Genomic DNA, 16,581 nt, shown 5'->3' with positions numbered 1-16,581 from the left:
TGCTCAAAATGTCGACCGTCCTGCTCTTTGGATGCTCCCTGGTTGGCTGTGCTTTTCCAGCACCACACCTTTTGTCTGAGATATTGGTTGTAAGGTATCTTCATACTTGCATATTTGTGTCAGGGTACTGCTTGACTCAGCTTTAGGGTGACTCTCATAATCTTCACATAAGCCCCTTATATTCAGAGGATTTTGGAGTTGACCAGAGAGAGTACACCTCCTTTTATTTCTAGTGGATGGCTGGGTTGTCTATTCAGTTTTATTTATATTTGACCTGGCCAAAACAATATGATACAACTGAGTGACTTACTATGCCACTTTAGAGGGCTGTTGAGAGTTAATTTGCATTCTGGTTAATTTCAAATCACAGGCCTTACTTGTTAAGAACAGCAGATTTTCCTTCCTGAAGAGCATCAGTTAAGCAGATATCACTGTAGTTTCATGATTGTCATCACTGAGGCTGTCTTTTTATTCCAAATTTATTTTATTTATTAATTGAATTTATTCACTGGTGACATTTGAACACATGTCTTTGGAGCATTAGTCAGGCCTCTAGATTATGAGTTTAATAGCATTACCATTATGCTACTGTCTCCCTTATTTTGGCCTATATTCTGTCCCAGTATTTACATAACGCAGTAAAGTGGTGAAGCTAAGAGGTTTTCTCATTTGTTATTATTGAAATCTGGGTCAATTTTAATATATATTTAGAGATAGAATAGCTTTGGATGAGATTGCACAAGCAAACAGGCAATATTAGAATGTTTTTAGAGATGGGGCTGCTTAAATGAATGAATTCTTTGGAAGCTTGTTTTTTGTGCTTTTAATTGTTTAATGATCATTTGCCTTCACATTAATGTTGCATACTTCACCAAAGCGTACTTCTTTTAGGAATACAGTATTGCATTATGACTGTTGTGAAGTTGATTTCATAAGAAAATTATATCATAAAAGGCATTTGATCAATCGAGTTCTGAAGTCTTGTGATTTTAGCATTTAATTCGTTCTTTAAAGTATTCCAACATTTTCGAGCCACCACTCCATCTGGGAGTTCATTTCATGGTATTGTATCACTTTTTCTGTGAAAAGGTTCCTATATTTATAAGTTAAATTAATTCTCTGGATTTATATTTCTACATTGATATCTGAGATATCCCTCTGAATTTAACTGTGACTTCCCTCTGCTAATTTTTTTGTTAATCTTTCATCGTAACTCTGCACTTTTAGACTTGTTTGCCTCCTTTGTGTGTAATGGCACAAATTACTAGATTAGTACCAGAGATGATGGGCTGCAATTATGTGGAGACACTCAAGAAGTTTTTTCCTTGGAACAGAGGTTAATAACAGAGAGATTTAATAGTGATACTCATGACTATTTCTACTAGCAGATGAATTGGTAGTCCAGATTTTAAATAACTGCTAAAAGAACCAGAAGAGAGATGAATTTTTAAAAAAATATTGGAATGTACTGTCAGAAAGAATGATGGAAGCAGACTGAGCAGTAACGTTTTTGTATATATACTAGAAAAGCAAAAAATATATAGGACTGGGCTTTGGGAAAAGCAAGGAAATATAACTAATTGGATAACTCTCTGAAGGAGCTGACAAAAGCCACGATTGGTCAAAAAGCCTGATGTCTGAACGTATGATCCTGTTAAACAAAAGTTAACGCAACCAGAAATTTATGCAGTTAAAAATCTCACAACACAAGGTTATAGTCCAACAGATTTAATTGGAAGCACACTAGCTTTCGGAGCGACGCTCCTTCATCAGGTGATTGTGGAGGGCTCGATCGTAACACAGAATTTATAGCAAAAATTTGCAGTGTGATGTAACTGAAATTATACATTGAAGAATTGATTGTCTGTTAAGCTTTTCATCTGTTAGAATACAGTGATAGCTTCACTTCTTTCATGTGTAAATCACAAAACCCTTTCTTTTTGAAAGTTGCATTCTTGGGTTAGCTGTTAACAATGGTGATAGCTGTCTCTGTGTGTGTGTCTGTCTGGGGTGGGGGTTGTGTGTGTGAGAAAGTGTGTGTGTGTGTGTGTAGTGAGTGCAGAGTGTCTTAAGTCTGTGAGGGGGTGCATGTGTGGGAGTCTGTGTATCTGTGTGCATGTGAGTGTGTGTGTGTGTAGTGCAATGGTGATCACCTGTAATGTGACATGAACCCAAGGTCCCGGTTGAGGCCCTCCCTATGGGTACCAAACTTAGCTATCAGCCTCTGCTCAGCCACTTTATGCAGTTTAATTATGACTTCTGTTCTGAAGCTTAATGTTTCGATTATGTTGACATTTGGGTGACCTGCTGCAATGCAATTTCATCCTTAGCAATTTGCAAACCCTTAAGGAATGACTGTATTGGATTGCCACTAAGTACAACAATTTACCCATTTGACAGTATCCAATTAGTTGGCCATTGTTCTGCTAATTTTAGTACAGGTCAATAGATTTTGCTGCAGTTGTGTCATTTGGAATTTTGTGAAGGGAGGGTGTGGAAGTAAAGTAATATGCAAGCTGGAAACCTCACCAGAGCATGGAGTTAATTTTTGTATAAAGTAACTGTTGAGAAGGTTACAGACCTGCTGCACCAGTGAAATTGCCATAAAGCTGAATGTGTACCAACTGTAAATTTCTGTTTGGCAAGTCCAAAGCTGTAAGAAGATGATTTACTCAAACTAAACAAAATATCTCTGACAGTATAACTTTATCTGGTTTCTTATTTGCATTGTTGAACTACATTTCGGATTTTTCAAGGGGTAAAACAAATATGAAAAACAATATGACAAATTTCTTTCTTTCAAAACAGGAGAATTTGCACACATTTAAAATTGTGTACCATCACACAGAAGATGTTTGAAATTTTCATCATCAAGGTAACCATAACTAACATTTGTGCCTTCATCTCCTTGTATATAAAAAAACTGATACTTGGTTTTAGCTGATTTGATCAGACTGCAGTTTGTTTTAAAGTTTGTTCATTTAAAATTGTGCACTTCATGAAATTCCACTTCATTTGTGAAATTTTACAGTACGATCACAGAAGCTGATTTCATCAACTCCTTTGAATGATCAGTTTTATTTCAATGGATTGTCTTTGTTCTCCTGTCTAGAATGATCTCTTGTCCTGAATGAGATGGCTGGATTTTTAAAAATATATATGACTTTATTAAGCAAGTAAGAAGTTAAATCAAATTTTGTGTAATTAGAGTTAGTTACAAACTACTTTTCATAAGGAAGGAAAGCTATATGGCCCAGGTACAAAGTAAGATAATGGGTTTATGTATTTTTATGGCTCAAGCTACTGTGAACTTTAGGATGCAAATGTAAAAATGCTGTGATGTAAAAGGCTTTTTCTCAAAGGTGGTTTGTAACTATTACTCTTGTAGGTTACTTTGAGCTTTGTGTTTTAATGTATCTTGCGATGCATTTTAAGTTCCATTTTAACATTCAGTTAATTTCTAAGGCAGGCTCTGAGTAGCTTTGACAAAGGGTCGGTTAGACTCGAAACGTCAGCTCTTTTCTCTCCTTACAGATGCTGCCAGACCTGCTGAGATTTTCCAGCAGTTTCTTTTTTGGTTTCAGATTCCAGTATCCGCAGTAATTTGCTTTTATTTTAGTAGTGCTGTTTTGAAAGTAATTTTAGTCAATTTGTTTTAGGAATCACCAGTTACTGTGGACATGTTCTTTTAACAGATGATATTGGAAAGCTTTGGAGTTTTTGAGAATTCTTTGAGATACTTCTTTGGGTGTTTGGGATAATATTGAATCATTTGGAGCTCACACTTCATACTTTAATCAGACAAATTACTCTGCTGGTGGCACATTATCTTGGTAGAGATTTATGAAGTTATTAAGCTCATAGGGACACACTGTTATAAAAGGGAGATTTGAGGAGCAAGTCAGGAGATAGTAGGAAGTAATATCATCAGGTAAGATGTCTTTCACTTTTAAAGAAAATGACAGGACACGCACTTTTAAAGAAGGAACAGGACACACATATGTAACCAATCTGAGATTGATCATAAGGTGTTCATGCATTGGCAAGCCAGCTCAGGATGTTTGATCAAGCATAGGGGATAGTCACTAACAAGATGTTAATTAGTGGTAATGTTTAGTGGTTTGGTGCACAACAAGAAGTCCAAAGATTGGACAACTTTGGAAATACATTATGTAATTAAACAGCATGGCTTCACGAATTGGAAATTATGTCTGACAAACTTATCAGAATTCTTTTGAGGATGTAAACAGAATAGATAAAGGAGAACCAGTTGATGAAATATGTTTGGATTTCCAAAAGACAGTTGATTAAGGGACGATTGTGAAGTTACCCATCACACTCTGTGTGAATATAGGAATCCTGGAGGGTGCATGACAGAGTGGATGGCTGGTTAGGACTCAGAAGAATGAATTAATCCTCTGAGGATAGTGAATCTGTGCATTTCTTTGACCCTACAGTCTGTCAAAGCTGGGTCATTAAGTATATTCACGGTTGAGATAGACAGAGTACTAGGGGCATCAAGAGTTCTAGGAAAAGGAGGAAAGTGGAATAGAGGATCAGTTTAGCTGTGATGTAGTTGGGGGCATGTAGTTGATAGGCTGAATGGCCTATGTTTGCTTTTTCATTTCATCTGTCAGATGGAGATTGCCTTCCTTTCATTTTGGGTCAATAGGTTCGGAAATGTTTGTTAAGTTCAAAGTGCTATCTGAATTTGTCATATATAGAGCAGGTAATGCTGGAACGGCCATGACATGTTTGGAGATGCACACACTCTGCCTCAACTTTGCATTATTAGCTCAGTTGTTTGGATGGCTGATTTGTGATGCCGACAGTATGGGTTCAATTCACGTATTGCCTGAAGTCAACATCAAGGTCCTATCTTCTTGACTTGCTCTTGCCTGAGCTGTATGGCTCCCAGTATACACCAACACCAGCCATCTCTCTGTCCATCTATGTGTGTGTGTGTGTCTCTCTCTTTCTCTCTCTCTCTCTCTCTCTCTCTCTCTCTCTCTCTCTCTTTCTTCTTTTCTGTCTGTCTTCCCCTCTGTCTTTCTCCCTCCCTGTTTTAAAAAATTCTCAAGGTCAGGTTCGTAGGAGAGTAGTCTGACACAGAACAAACGACCAAGAGGCGAGTCTGCTAGAATATGAGCATTTTATTCCCCGCAGCGTCGCCACAACCAGGTCTCATACTTACAACGGGTCTGGCTTATACTCACTCTACATGTTACCGGAACTGGGAGCCGTCAGTTCTCGTAGAGCGGTTGCCAACAACCCACGCTCGGCGGTTAAACGTAACCCCGGAGCAGACTCACCGAACTGGAGACTTTTCCAGCTGATATACTCTTTTCCAGATATAAACATTCATGTGAACAGCAGAGCAAGGCTAAAAAACACATTCCATTCTGGTTACATACAGATAAGAAGCACACGGGACTAAGCAACACCTCCATTCCGGTTAGATTCACACATGTATTGGGACATAATTTTTAACCGTTTCACCACACTCCCTAATGTGAGAGCAGCCCCTTGTTCTTCTGGGACTAGGACAACTTTACCTCTTTAATGTAACTGTTCATTCTGGATGGAGGTTTGCTCTCTGAGCTGGAAGCTTCATTTTTGGGCATTTTGCCACCATACTAGGTAACGTATTCAGTGAGCCTCTGGATGAAGCACTGGTGGTGTAGCCTGCTTTCTAACTATGTATTTGAGTTTCCTTGGGTTGGTGATGTCATTTCCCATGGTGATGACATTTCCTGTTCATTTTCTCGGGGGTCTCCTGTTTATTGTTGGAGTTCTAGTTAGAATGCCATGCTTTGAGGAATTCTCGTGCATATCTGTGTTTGGCTTGTCCTAGGATGAATTTATTGTCCCAGTCGAAGTGGTGTCCTTCCTCATCCATATGTAAGGATACCAGTGAGAGTGGGTCATGTCTTTTTGTGTCTAGTTGATGTTCATGTATCCTGGTGGCTAGTTTTCTGCCCTACTGTCCAATGTAGTGTTTGTTACAGTTCTTGCAAGGTATGTTGTAAATTACATTAGTTTTGCTTGTCTGTATAGGGGCTTCCAAGTTCATTAGCTACTCTTTTAGTGTGTTGGTGGGTTTGTGGGCTACCATGATGTCAGAGTAATCTGGCAGTCATTTCTGAGATGGCTTTGATGTGGAGGAGAGTGGCTAGGGTTTCTGGACATGTTTTGTCTGCTTATTTACGGATAAATAATAACACATAAATAGAAAGCAGGCTACACCATCAGTGCCTCATCCAGAGGCTCACTGAAGATGTTACCGAGTTATAATGACGAAACATCTGAAAATGAACCTTCCAGCTCAGCGAGCAAACCTACATCCAGAACCTTAATCTGAACTACAAATATTCTCAAAACTTGATAACTGTTTACTTTTGTTAATCACAAGCCAAGGACTGCCATGAGATTGAAAGGAAGTTTAATCTCATCAGGGTAGCTTTGTGGTCTTCTCCTCCTGGGAGTCTTCTGTTATAACCCAGTTCTGCAGTGACCAGCTGCTTCAGGAGTAATGTGTCAGGTTATATGAATTGAATCTCCCATTCACTGGTTCAAAGTGATCAGATCTTTAAAGGATGCTGCTTTTGGACTGCCTTTCTTGTCATAGAGTCATACTGCACGTATACAGACCCTTCAGTCTGACCAGTCCATGCCATACATAATGGCTGGAATTTTTAAAGTGCATCCAAGATGGGTTTTTTTTCTGCCAGTATATGTGGGTGACACAGTGGATAGCACTGCTGCCTCACAGCCCCAGAGACCCGGTTCAATTACCGCCTCAGGCGACTGACTGTGTGGAGTTTGCACGTTCTCCCCGTGTCTGCGTGGGTTTCCTCCGGGTGCTCCGGTTTTCACCCACAGTCCAAAGATGTGCAGGTTGGGTGAATTGGCCATGCTAAATTGCCCGTAGTGTTAGGTAAGGGGAAAATGTAGGGGTATGGGTGGGTTGCGCTTCAGCGGGTCGGTGTGGACTTGTTGGGCCGAAAGGCATGATTTCACACTGTAATGTAATCTAATGTAATCTAAATCTAATCTATATCGGTAGCCCTACTATAAATGGAGTTGTGCTAGATCTAATCCTAGGAAATGGAACGATCAAGTGGTTGAGATTTCAGTGGGTAAACATTTTGGGATATTCGTCATTTCCCTCTAAATTTCAAAATCTATTATCGAAAGAGGTGAAATTAAGTGTTTAACATAGACCAGGAGCAGCTACTTGTAGGCAAGTAACTATGTTTGGAAAGTGGGAGTAATGTAAATGCAATTCAGTGAGAATTCAGGGCCAGTAAATCCAGGAAAACCTGCGTGTCAAAGGATATTGAGAGGTTGATAAAGGAAAAAGAGGAACCATATGTCAAAACAGCACTTTTTTGAGAAAAGTAGAGGCTCTTCAAAAGTAAAGAGAAAGTAAGAGGTTTCTTAAAAAGAAAATTAAGAGGGAAAAGAGGGGCCATGAAATATCTTTGGAAAACGGGATCAAGGAAAACTCTAAATCTTTTTAGATGTGTATTAAGAGTAAGATGATTACCAGGGAAAGAGTATGATCTTCTAGAAAACCAAAGAGGCAACTTGTGTGAGGACCCAATGTTTGTGGGTGAGGTCTTGAATAAATATTTCTTATCTATTTTCACGGGGGAGAAAGACATAGTAGTTTGGGATTTAAATTTGCATGGTCTGGTTCTGGGCCATGTTAAGATTAATAAGGAGATATTAGGTATGTAGGTGTGTATATCGCTGCAGTGCTATGAGAGGCAAGGGAGGAGATGACTGGGGCCCTGGTGGATATATGTAATCCTTCACTGGCCACAGATGAAGCGCCTTTTGATTTGAGAATGACTATTGTACTTTGTTCAAGAAGGGCAGCAAGGATAGGTAGGTAATTACAGACCTGTTAGTCACAGGGAAATTATTCAAAACAATTCTCAAGCACAGGATAAATCAGTACTTAGAAAGGCAGGAATTGTCAGTATGGATTTGTTCGAGACAGACCCTGTCTGGCGAATTGAATTGAGTTTTGATAAGGTAACTAAATATATTGATGAAGGTAGTGCAGTTTATGTAGGTTGCACAGACTTCAGTACAGCCTTTCACAATATCCCACAAAGATCGTCCAAAGCGTAAAAGCCTATAGGATCCAAGGCAAGTTTGCAAACAAATCCAAAATTGACTTTGAAATAGGTAGCACAGGTTGATTATGGAGTTTTGTTTTTGTGATTGGAAGCCTGTGACCACATGATTTGGTAATGGGACTCTTGCTGTTTATGCACCTTAACAGCTTCGGTGTGTATGTACAAAGTATACTTAGTAAGTTTGCAGATGACATGACATGAAGATTGTTTGTTGATAGTGAGGCAGACGGTTTCAGGTCTGATATCAATCAGCTGGTAAATTAGGCAGAGTGATGGCAGGTGGAATTTAATCCTGTTAAGTGCAATAAGGGAAGGATATACACAATGAATGATAATTTACAAAGGACTACTGAGGAACAAAAGAACCATGTTGTACAAATCCAAAGACCCAGAAGGTATTAGCAACCCAGGAGATAGATATCAAATTTGAGTTGTACAAAATTATTAGAGACAGAAACAGAGCAAATTGTGACAATCTCTTCCCAAAGGCGGATGCCTCTAAGATCAGAGGGCAAAAGTGCATTTTGTACATGTTGCCTCTGTGCAGTGGCAGTTGAGGGCCAAAATATTTAAGGTGATGAATGGGATGTTGGTCACGCAGGCTGGTTTTGATGTTGAGCTTTTTCTAGTGTTGGAAGTGCATTCAAACACAGCAAATGAAGAGTCTTCCATCACACTCCTGACTTGTGCTTTAAAAATAGTGTGCAGACTTTGGGGAATTAGTTGAGTTACTTAGCACAATTCTCTTGACCTGCTCTTGTAAGCAGTGATTATGTGCTGTTCCAGTTATTTCATTGTCAATGGCAATCTCCAAAGTGGTAACGGTGAAGGATTTCATGGTGGTACAGCAATTAAACTTCACATTAAACTTCAGTGGTCGTCATCTGATACTTGTGTAGCCAAATGATATATTGTTTATTACTTGTTTGTGCTTAGGTGGAAGACCCTAGCTGTTTCTGGGGGCGAATAACAAATGGTTTCAGTGATCTGGTTGAAAATGCAAACCAGTATCAAAGATTGGAGGAAAAGATGAATCAAGTCTACAACAGAAGAGATGAAGATTCAGAAGAAATTAAACTTGCGGTTCTAGAACAGGGGCAGGTAGATTTGGATTTTCTATTCTGCCTGAGAAAATTTCTAAGCATGTAAAAATCAATGACTAAGCCTCTAAAACTCATCTGGATAATCTGTGCTGACATGCTGAACTACTGAACTGAAACTCTGACAGGGTACTACAATCTCTAGATATGAAGTTGAGGCTTTCCCTGCTCAACTTGATGTTATAGATTTCATGGCATTATTTAAAGAACAGCATCCTAGTCAAAGTCTGTTTACTACTAAAACTGATTTATCCAGTTATTCATCTTCTTTACTGTTTGTAGAGCAGTATAACCTGACTGCTGCTTGTCCACTTAATGGTGACTGACTTCGAAAAAAATAATTCTTTGGAATCAGAATGTGATGAAATGCAATATAAATCCAATTTGTTTCTTTACTTTTCGAAGTACCTTTTTATAGTTACATGCATTCTAACTGATTGTATAATAGAGCATAGTAAAAAGAACTTCCTAATGTACTAACTGTATTTTGTCTGTTTCTGAGCAAATACTGAAAAGTGTCCTAAACTTTCGCCTGTGTTTAAAAATTCATAATAATAGTTGGAGCTGCAGCCAAATGTATAGCTATATGAGTAATCCATGCACAGTGACAGGACTTGTACCTCTTGTGATTGTCCAATGAATTTGTCTTTTTTGCAGATTTGTGCTATATACTGCCATGAACTACGTTGCTGGTGCAGGGCAATACTTGAATCTCTTGTATCAAGTGGAAGTAGTTACCTTGCAGAGTGTTTCCTAGTTGACTACGCAAAACACATTCTGGTGAAAGCAAATGAGTAAGCATTAATCATGCTCAATTTGCTTGTATTATTAAGTTTGATGAAAAAGTCATTTTGTTTAAATAATGGTCTGACAACAAAACATTTTAATTTTAAAAGTTACTTTTTGTATTTATCAAGCTAATACTTTAAATATTGCTGGACATTAAATCAAGCAGCCCTTGATCTACCAGGAAGACTTGTTTAAGGGAGAAGGAGTGCAATGTCAGTAAGATGTGTTCACTGTTGCTGTCAGGATACTAATAGTGTCACACATGATGAGGCTATAGCGACAAAGGTCCAATTTGAGTTAGTAAATATTCTGGTGAGAAATATCTGATTGTATAATAATAGGTTAGAAGGGGAGCATGATGGGTTGGATATTGGAGCGGGAGGGGGAGGACTCAGTTGTTGTGGTCCACGTTGGGACTAACAACATAGGCAAAGCTAGGGTGGAGGACCTGTTTGGGGATTATCAAGCACTAGGAAGGAAATTGAAGTACAGGTCCTCAAGGGTCATAATCTCCAGATTACTGCCTGAGTCACGTGCGAATTGGCATAGGGATAAGAAAATTAGGGAAGTAAACACGTGGCTAAGGGATTGGTGTGGGAAAGAGGGATTCCATTTCATGGGGCATTGGCATCAGTTTTGGAACCGGGGGGATCTGTACCGTTGGGACGGTCTCCACCCGAACTGATCTGGTACCAATGTTCTAGCGAAGAGGATAAATAGGGTGGTCAGTAGGACTTTAAACTTCTGAGTTGGGGGGAAGGGAAAGTGAAAGCGACAGGGAGTATGGAGTTAAATGGAAAGATAAGCAGGTGGATAGTATGTATGCATATGGATTTAACCTTGAGGCAGATTAGGAATGCAACAAAAAGGAAGGATAATTTAGGACATCTTATGATTTCCAATATCTCTAATGATAAGAATGTTAGCATTAAGGCACTTTACCTGAATGGTCGGAGCATTCGTAACAAAGTAGATGAACTAACGGCACTGATCATCGTGAATGATTATGATGTGGTAGGCATGGTGCAGGGGGTTCAGGACTGGCAGTTAAACATCCAAGGATTTACAACTTATCGAAAAGACAGGGAGGTGGGCAGAGGGGGCGGGGTGGCCTTGTTAGTTAAGAACAAAATTAAATCTATGGCACTGAATGACATAGGGTCGGATGATGTGGAGTCTGTGTGGGTGGAATTGAGGAACCACAAAGGCAAAAAAACCATAATGGGAGTTATGTACAGACCTCCTAACAGTGGTCAGGACCAGAGGCGCAACATGTACCGGGAAATAGAAAAGGCATGTCAGAAAGGCAAGGTCACGGTGATCATGGGGGACTTCAATATGCAGCTGGACTGGGTAAATAATGTTGCCAGTGGATTAAAGAAAGGGAATTCTTGGAATGCTTCCAGGATGGCTTTTTGGAACAGCTTGTCATGGAGCCCACTAGGGAGCAGGCTATTCTGGACCTAGTGCTATGTAATGAACCAGACTTTATAAAAGATCTTAAAGTAAGGGAACACTTAGGAAGCAGCGATCATAAAATGGTAGAGTTCAGTCTGCAGTTTGAAAGAAAGAAGGCAAAATCGGATGTAATGGTGTTACAGTTAAACAAAGGTAATTACGAGGGCATGAGAGAGGAACTGACGAAAATCGACTGGAAGCAGAGCCTAGCAGGGAAGACAGTAGAGCAAAAATGGTAAGAGTTTGTGGGTATAATTGAGGACACAGTACAGTGGTTCATCCCCAGAAAAGAAAGATTACCTGGGGAGGGATTAGACAGCCATAGCTGACAAAGGAAGTCAGGAAATGTATCAAAGAAAAAGAGAGATCCTGTAAAGTGGCCAAGAGCCCTGAGAAATCAGAAGATTGGGAAGGCTACAAAAACAAACAGAGGATAACAAAGAGAGATCAAAGGAAGGAGAGGATCAAATATGAAGGTAGGCTAGCCAGTAATATTAGAAATGATGGTAAAAGTTTCTTTCAATACATAAGAAACAAACGACAGGCAAAAGTAGACATTGGGCCAATTAAAACTGGTGCTGGAAGGCTAGTGATGGGAGATAAGGAAATAGCAGGAGAACTTAATAAGTACTTTACATCAGTCTTCACAGTGGAAGACATGAGTAATATCCCAACAATTAAAGGGAGTCGGGGCTGAGTTGAGTATGGTTGCCATTACAAATGGGATAGTGCTAGAAAAGCTAAAAGGCCTTAAAATTGACAAATCTCCTGGCCCCAATGGGCAACATCCTAGAGTTCTGAGGGAGGTGGCTGAGGAAATAGCGGAGGCATTGGTTGAGATCTTTCAACAGCCACTGGAGTCAGGGAAATTCCCGGATGATTGGAAGACCGCTGTTGTAACCCCATTGTTCAAGAAAGGATCAAGACAAAAGATGGAAAATTATAGGCCAATTAGCCTAACCTCAATTGTTGGTAAAATTCTAAAATCAATTGTTAAGGATGAGGTTTCTAAATTCTTGGAAGAGCATGGTCGGATTAGAACAAGTCACCATGGATTTAGTAAGGGGAGGTTGTGCCTGACAAACCTGTTAGAATTCTTTGAAGAAGTGACAAGTAGGTTAGAGCAGGGAAACCCAGTGGATGTGGTCTATCTAGACTTCCAAAAGGCCTTTGATAAGGTGCCACACGGGACGCTGCTGAGTAAGGTGAGGGCCCATGTTTGTCGAGGTGAGCTACTGGCATGGATTGAGGATTGGCTGTCTGACAGAAGGCAGAGTTGGCAGAGAGTTGGGATTTCAGAATCGCAGCCGGTGACAAGCGGTGTCCCACAGGGTTCAGTGTTGGGGCCGCATCTGGATGAAGGGACTGGGGGCATTCTAGTTTGCTGATGATACGAAGATAGGTGGACAGACAGGTAGTACTGAGGAAGTGGGGAGGCTGCAGAAGGATCTAGACAGTTTGGGAGAGTGGTCCAGGTAATGGCTGATGAAGTTCAATGTGAGCAAATGCGAGGTCTTGCACTTTGGAAAAAAGAATACAAGCATGGGCTACTTTCTAAACGGTGAGAAAATTCTAAAGCCAAAGTACAAAGGGATCTGGGAGTGCTAGATGAGGATTCTCTAAAGGTAAACATGCAGGTTGAATCCGTGATTAAGAAAGTGAATGCAATATTGTCATTTATCTCAAGAGGGTTGGAATATAAAAGCAGTGATGTGCTACTGAGACTTTATACAGTTCTGGTTAGGCTCCATTTAGAGTACTGTGTCCGGTTTTGGGCCCCACACCTCAGGAGGGACATACTGGCACTGGAGCGTGTCCAGCGGAGATTCACACGGATGATCCCTGCAATGGTAGGTCTAACGTATGAGGAACGGCTGAGGATCCTGGGGTTGTACTCATTGGAGTTTGGAAGATTAAGGGGAGACCTAATAGAAACTTACAAGATAATACATGGCTTGGAAAGGATGGACGCTAGGAAATTGTTTCCGTTAGGCGAGGAGACTAGGATCCGTGGGCACAGCCTTAGAATTGGAGGGGGTAAATTCAGAACAGAAATGCGGAGACATTTCTTCAGCCAGAGAGTGGTGGGCCTGTGGAATTCATTGCTGCGGAGTGCAGTGGAGGCCGGGATGCTAAATGTCTTCAAAGCAGAGATTGATAAATTCTTGATGTCACAAGGAATTAAGGGCTACGGGGAGAATGCGGGTAAGTGGAGTTGAAATGCCCATCAGCCATGATTAAATGGCAGAGTGGACTCGATGGGCCGAATGGCCTTACTTCCACTCCTATGTCTTATGGTCTTATGGATAGAGCAGGACAGAGGTTAATTTTAGTATGCCAACCCATCTCACTCACCATCCTTGGGGGATAGGAGAGTTGGTGCTATTATGGACCTAATGGAAAATGCTCAGAGATACACGGATTAATGATTGTTTCTGATGGGTTGATAGGAGAGAAGATTGAGAATTTATGTTGAGTTGTCATCGAAATCAAGAACTTGTATACAGTCACAGAGATGTACAGCATGGACACAGACCCTTTGGTCCAACTCTTCCAGGCTGACCAGATATCACAAACTAATCTAGTCCCAATTCTAGTCCCATTTGTCAGCACTTGGCCCATATCCCTCTAAACCCTTCCTATTCATATACCCATCCAGATGCCTTTTAAATGTTGCAATTGTACTATCCTCCACCACTTCCTCTGGCAGCTGATTCTATACACGCACCACTCTTTGCGTGAAAACGTCCTTTAGGTCCCTTTATATCTTTCTCTTCTAACCCTAAACCTATGCCTTCTAGTTCAGGACCACCTCCCCCCCCTCCCCAAAAAGGAAAAAGACTTTGTCTATTTATCCTATTCATGCCCCTCATGATTTTGAAAACTTCTATGAGGAACCCCTCATATACTGAAGAATGAAATGAAAGATTACGGAGGTGGGGAGAAGGAACTGTGAAATACCAATGATGGAAATAACAGTGGTTGATTAGTTCAAGTGGAAGCGAGTGTATGTATAAAAATGGGCACAAAGCTTAAAGAGCCACAACTGTCCACATTGAACATAGGCAAGATCACTTGAACACATTTTCTGAAAGCTTGTGCTTTCCATTTCATTATTGCATATTTTCAGATGCCTTAATAATTCTAATATGGAATATTTTTACATATTTACCTAACTTGTTTCTAATGTTCTGAAGACCTCACTATATTCAATCACACAAAGCATGCCATTATCAAATCATTTGTGGCTCTGCAAATAAAAGAATCATCGAGGAGGTAATTTGTAAATTGACACAGAAGTTCTACCTATTATCAGCATAACATTGCAATCTGCTGAATCATCAGCACCAATCATTTTATCCAAAAAATGAAACTGTTTAGTATTATCGTTGGACCAAAGTGAGGTCAGCAGATGCTGGAGATCAGAGTCGAGAGTGCGCTGCTTGAAAAGCACAACAGGTCTGGCAGCATCCAAGGAGTAGGAGAATCAGCCGGAGCCCTTCACCAGGAAAAAGTCTGGAAGCCTCGGGAGTGGAGAGATAAATGGGAGAGGGGGTGGGGCTGGGGAAACGGTAGCCAAGAGTGCAATAGGTGGATGAAGGTGTAGGTAAAGATGATAGGTTGGAGAGGAGGGTGGAGCGGATAGGTGGGAAAGAAGATTGACAGGTGGGACAGGTCATGAAGACGGTGCAGACCTAGAAGGTTGGAACTGGGGTAAGATGGGGAGAGAAGAAATGAGGAAACTGATCAAGTCCACATTGATGCCCTGGGGCTGAAGGATCGCGAGACGGAAGATGAGACGTTCTTCCTCCAGGCGTCGGATGGTGAGGAAGTGGTAATGCAGGAGGCCCAGGAACTGCATGTCCTCGGCAGACTGGGAGGGGGAGTTGAACTGTTCGGCCACGAGGCAGTGGGGTGGATTGGTGTGGGTGTCCCAGAGATGTTCTCTAAAGCACTCTGCAGGAAGGCATCCAGTCTCCCCAATGTAGAGGAGACTGCATCGGAAGCTACGGATACAATAAATGACGTGTGGAAGTGCAGGTGAAACTTTGAATGATGTGGTAGGCTCCTTTGGGGCCTTGGATGGAGGTGCGGGACATGGATAAGATGCATTGGAGGGCATCTTCAACTACGTGGAGATCGTCCTCAGTGAGGGGAAGATCTGGGGGAATGGTGAAGACAGGGTAGGGATGGGAGCTAGGATGTGGAGTTGGGCTGGAGTTCAAGGTGGGGGCGGGGACAGTGGCTCAAGTGGGCGTGGTTGTGGGGTCAGTAGTGATGTCCCCAAAGGAGGTGACGCTGCCCTTGACCTCTTCATGTCAAACTGTCGCCGTGACCTACCCTTGATCTCATGTCAAACTGCCATCGTGATCTGCCCATAACCTCTCCATGTCAAATTGCCACCGTGATATCGACCGCCTCAACCTGTAAAACTGCCTCACCCACTCCAATCTCTTGTCCTCACAACGCACAGCCCTCCACTCCCTCCATTGCAACCCCAACCTCACCATCAAACCAGCGGACAAGGGGGTGCAGTGGTAATTTGGCACACTGACCTCTTTTCCCGAAGAAGGGCTTATGCCCGAAACGTCGATTCTCCTGTTCCTTGGATGCTGCCTGACCTGCTGTGCTTTTCCAGCAACACATTTTCAACACTGACCTCTACACCACTGAAGTCAGGCGCCAAATCGAAGACACCTCCTCTTATCGCCCCCTTGACTATGCCCTCACCACCCATCACCAAGCTATCATCTCCCATACCATACGCAACCTCATCACCTCAGGGGATCTCCCCCCACAACTTCCAACTTCATTGTTGGGGAACGCCGCGCGGCCCGATTCTACCTCCTTCCCAATATCCACAAGCCTAACTACCCCAGCCGACTTATTGTCTCAGACTGCTCCTGCCCCACCGAACTCAGCTCCACCTACCTCGATACTGTCCCATCCCGAGTCCAGGAACTCACTACATACATTCGGGACACCACCCACGCCCTCCACCTCCTCGAAGACTTCTGTTTCCCTAGTCCCTAACGCCTCATCTTCACCATGGACATCCAGTTCTCTCTACACTTCCATCCGCC

The 16,581-nt window shown here is 41.5% G+C and overlaps 1 protein-coding gene across 1 annotated transcript in view; it reads left to right on the top strand.

The window, feature by feature from the left end:
- tdrd12 (tudor domain containing 12) overlaps window positions 1-16,581 on the top strand; it is a 145,632-nt gene that overhangs the window by 4,320 nt on the left and 124,731 nt on the right. Inside the window, exons 2-4 of the mRNA XM_043707523.1 lie at window positions 2,809-2,875; window positions 9,087-9,251; window positions 9,908-10,044. Of these exons, the coding sequence (XP_043563458.1) occupies window positions 2,852-2,875; window positions 9,087-9,251; window positions 9,908-10,044 (326 nt within the window). The 5' untranslated portion in view covers window positions 2,809-2,851. The remainder of the gene's footprint in view (window positions 1-2,808; window positions 2,876-9,086; window positions 9,252-9,907; window positions 10,045-16,581) is intronic.

This window comes from Chiloscyllium plagiosum, chromosome 17 (assembly GCF_004010195.1).
Source record: "Chiloscyllium plagiosum isolate BGI_BamShark_2017 chromosome 17, ASM401019v2, whole genome shotgun sequence".
Taxonomy (NCBI): Eukaryota; Metazoa; Chordata; class Chondrichthyes; order Orectolobiformes; family Hemiscylliidae; genus Chiloscyllium; species Chiloscyllium plagiosum.
Note: the sequence above shows the minus strand (reverse complement) of the source record. Positions and strands in the feature narration are given on the sequence as shown.